The 2,744-nt window shown below is 54.8% G+C and overlaps 1 protein-coding gene across 1 annotated transcript in view; it reads right to left on the reverse strand.

Moving 5' to 3' along the window:
• CACNA2D2 (calcium channel, voltage-dependent, alpha 2/delta subunit 2) overlaps nucleotides 1–2,744 on the reverse strand; it is a gene marked incomplete at its 3' end in the record, with an annotated part of 36,781 nt that overhangs the window by 32,355 nt on the left and 1,682 nt on the right. Inside the window, exon 2 of the mRNA XM_010140929.1 lies at nucleotides 549–608. Within this exon, the coding sequence (XP_010139231.1) occupies nucleotides 549–608 (60 nt within the window). The remainder of the gene's footprint in view (nucleotides 1–548; nucleotides 609–2,744) is intronic.

Genomic DNA, 2,744 nt, shown 5'->3' on the forward strand with positions numbered 1-2,744 from the left:
TGCAATCATTAAACCCACATCTTCCCTCTCCCAGCCCAGATTGCTCCTTCCCCAGAAACAGCCCCCACTGCAACTGCTGTCAGGTACCACGGACGAGCCAGCCGGGTGCTGCCATCACCCCGTGTGAGACCTCACTTGGCACCAAACCCACTGGTTGCCAGAGATGGCAGGGAGGTAAGAGTCTCCCCAGTCTCCAAACCCTTGGTGATGAGCTGCCAGCCCGACCTTCACCTCCTGCCTTCTCTTTACAGCACGTACAGGCAGAGGGAAGGCTGGAAATGAGCTCAAGATCGCTTCCTTGGCTCTCATTAGCACTGGCAGGTGGTGGTGCCGGGGCTGCCTGCATGTTGAGCAGCATGGCACGGCCAACAGTGACTCGCAAGGGAGCCGAGAATGCGGGCAACAAGGGAAGAGCTGAGGAATGGGAGCAGGGATGGGATGAGGCGCTGATTTCTGTGCCAGGAGTCAGCCTTGAGGCTGGTGCCTCAGAGGAGCTCAGTGTCCAGGAGGGAAGGGGGTGGCAGCGGCCAGGACATTTAGAGCCTTACCCGGATGTTGTCTTGCCAGTGGTGAGCCTTCTGGAACTTCTCTGCCGCATTGGCAAGTCTCTGTAAAGCAAGAAGGAGAACAGAAGTGAGACCAGGGAAAGCAAGAGGCATCAGACATCGCCCACATCAAGCTGGGACCGTGGGTGCCATTCCACACCCACTGTCCCTCTGTTTGGGGAATCCCCCAGGACCTGCCACCCCTCTGCCCTGCTGGCTGGGGGGCAGGAGGAGGCATCGCGGGCAGCAATGACTGGAGACGGATGTCCCGGGCACAGGGAGCCAGTGTTTCTCTGATTGCTCCTGCCTTTCCCAGAGCAAGGTGGTGTCTCCAGAGGGATTGCTGCCGCCTGACCTTGACCAGGGCTGAGCCATGGCTGCTCAGCAGTTCTTGCTGCCAGAGTGGGGCGGGCTGTTATTTGTGGTGCAGGGCAAGGGCTAACTCCGGGTCTTCATGCTGACGCCCCCCAGCTCTCTGCAGGGCAGGGCAGACCCTTCAAAGATGCTTTGAAAACCTCTTCGAAATGCCCCAGCGCTGGGGCCCAGAGGTGTGAGGCTCTGCCCACCCGGATTAACCCCTTCATGCACCCATGCCCTCCTTCACCCTGTCACATGTCCAGGGCCATTGGCTCAGTAGCACTGAGCCCATCTGCAACACACCAGCCCTCCCAAGGAGCTGGTGAGCGGGAGAGGAACCAGCTCTGAGAAGCAGCAGCTCTGCCTGCTCACAGGGGCATGGGGTTTAGCTCTGCAGCCCCGTACCTCAAATAGGCTGGTAGGAGGAGGAAGGAGCACTGAGAGTGGGGGGATGTCCTGGGCCAAACGATAACCCCAAATGACTGCCTGGACAGCACTGCAGAGGTGCACACAGGGTTCCCATTGCACACCCAACTTTCACACCGTGAACCACAATTCCCAGAATGACATTCCTTGGCTCAGCAGGGACCCAGAATGCCGGCAGGAGCCCTCTGGGGTGGCAGTGAAGTCCAGCTACACCCCTGGGAATTGACTTCCCCATGGCCTGGAGAGTGCCTGGCTATAAGAACACGCACACATGAAACAGCAATCTTTGGAGTGATGGGTGAGAGATCTGGGCACAGCCGCACATGCAGCCACTGTCTCTGCTCTCACCAGTTCCTCCAGTACTCCTGTCAGCACATGGGGATGCAAAATGCCTCTGCCCTTCTAAGCAGATGCTCAGGGGAAAGGAAGTCCCCAGATTTCATGGCATCTCCTCCGCATGCCCCCACTGCCTGCAGGAGAGGGGCAGCACCCAGTCCTGGCAGCGTGGTGGGAGCAGGGCCATGACAGCAGGTGCTGTATTACCAGGAGCACGGCAAAGCACAGGTACTCAAAAATAAGGTGATGAGTGGTGAAAGACATCATAGATCTGGCCCTCCCCAGCCAGAGAACGCAGCTTGTTCTTATCAGATGTGGGGGAATGTGTATCCATCACTGCATAATCTCTGCATGCACTGGTTGAAACTTTCCTGTTTAATCTTTTCTCTTTCTTTAATCTTGATTTCCAAATCAAAGTGCTTGCTTTCAATGGCCAGCATCAAGGGGAAAGATCAGCTATCAGCTGAGCATTAAAGCAAAATACCTACAGCTCCAGTGGCAGAGAGAAGAGAATGTGTGGCTGCACAGAAAAACCAAGTAATGTTAATTTTCAGGGCAGCTTTGCAGGGGGCTCACCTGTGCAGCCACAGCCCTGCCTCCCTGGAGCTGCCTAGAGAAGCTGTGGCCCAATTCTGCACCTCATCCCCCCAAGCTTGTGTGCTCTGTTTATACATGGAGATGGCTGATTAAAGGCAAGTATTTATTCTGAGTCGCGTTTAAGGCAGCGGTGATGAAATATGCATTTTTCTATACTTGATAAGAGTGTGTTTGTTTATTATGGGCCAGGATAAGATTTATGGATATCTTTAACTATTCATCGCCTCATGCAAAGTGCCTGGAGGGCTGCAAATGGTGCAGGAAGGGATGGATACCCCCAGGAATGACACTTCGACAGAAGATATTTTTCCTCTGGAAAATGTCAATTCATCAAAGTCGATCCAGACACAACTTTGTGGTTTTTTTTTTTTAAATAAATCCAGATGTTCTTGTTTGATAAATAGCACATTGCAGGGACAGGGGAGCTCGCGGCAGGATGGCACAGCCATAGCCGGCTGCCGGGCTGGCTCCCGGCCACCCCCA

This window comes from Buceros rhinoceros, unplaced genomic scaffold (genome assembly GCF_000710305.1).
Source record: "Buceros rhinoceros silvestris isolate BGI_N320 unplaced genomic scaffold, ASM71030v1 scaffold2768, whole genome shotgun sequence".
Classification (NCBI taxonomy): Eukaryota; Metazoa; Chordata; class Aves; order Bucerotiformes; family Bucerotidae; genus Buceros; species Buceros rhinoceros.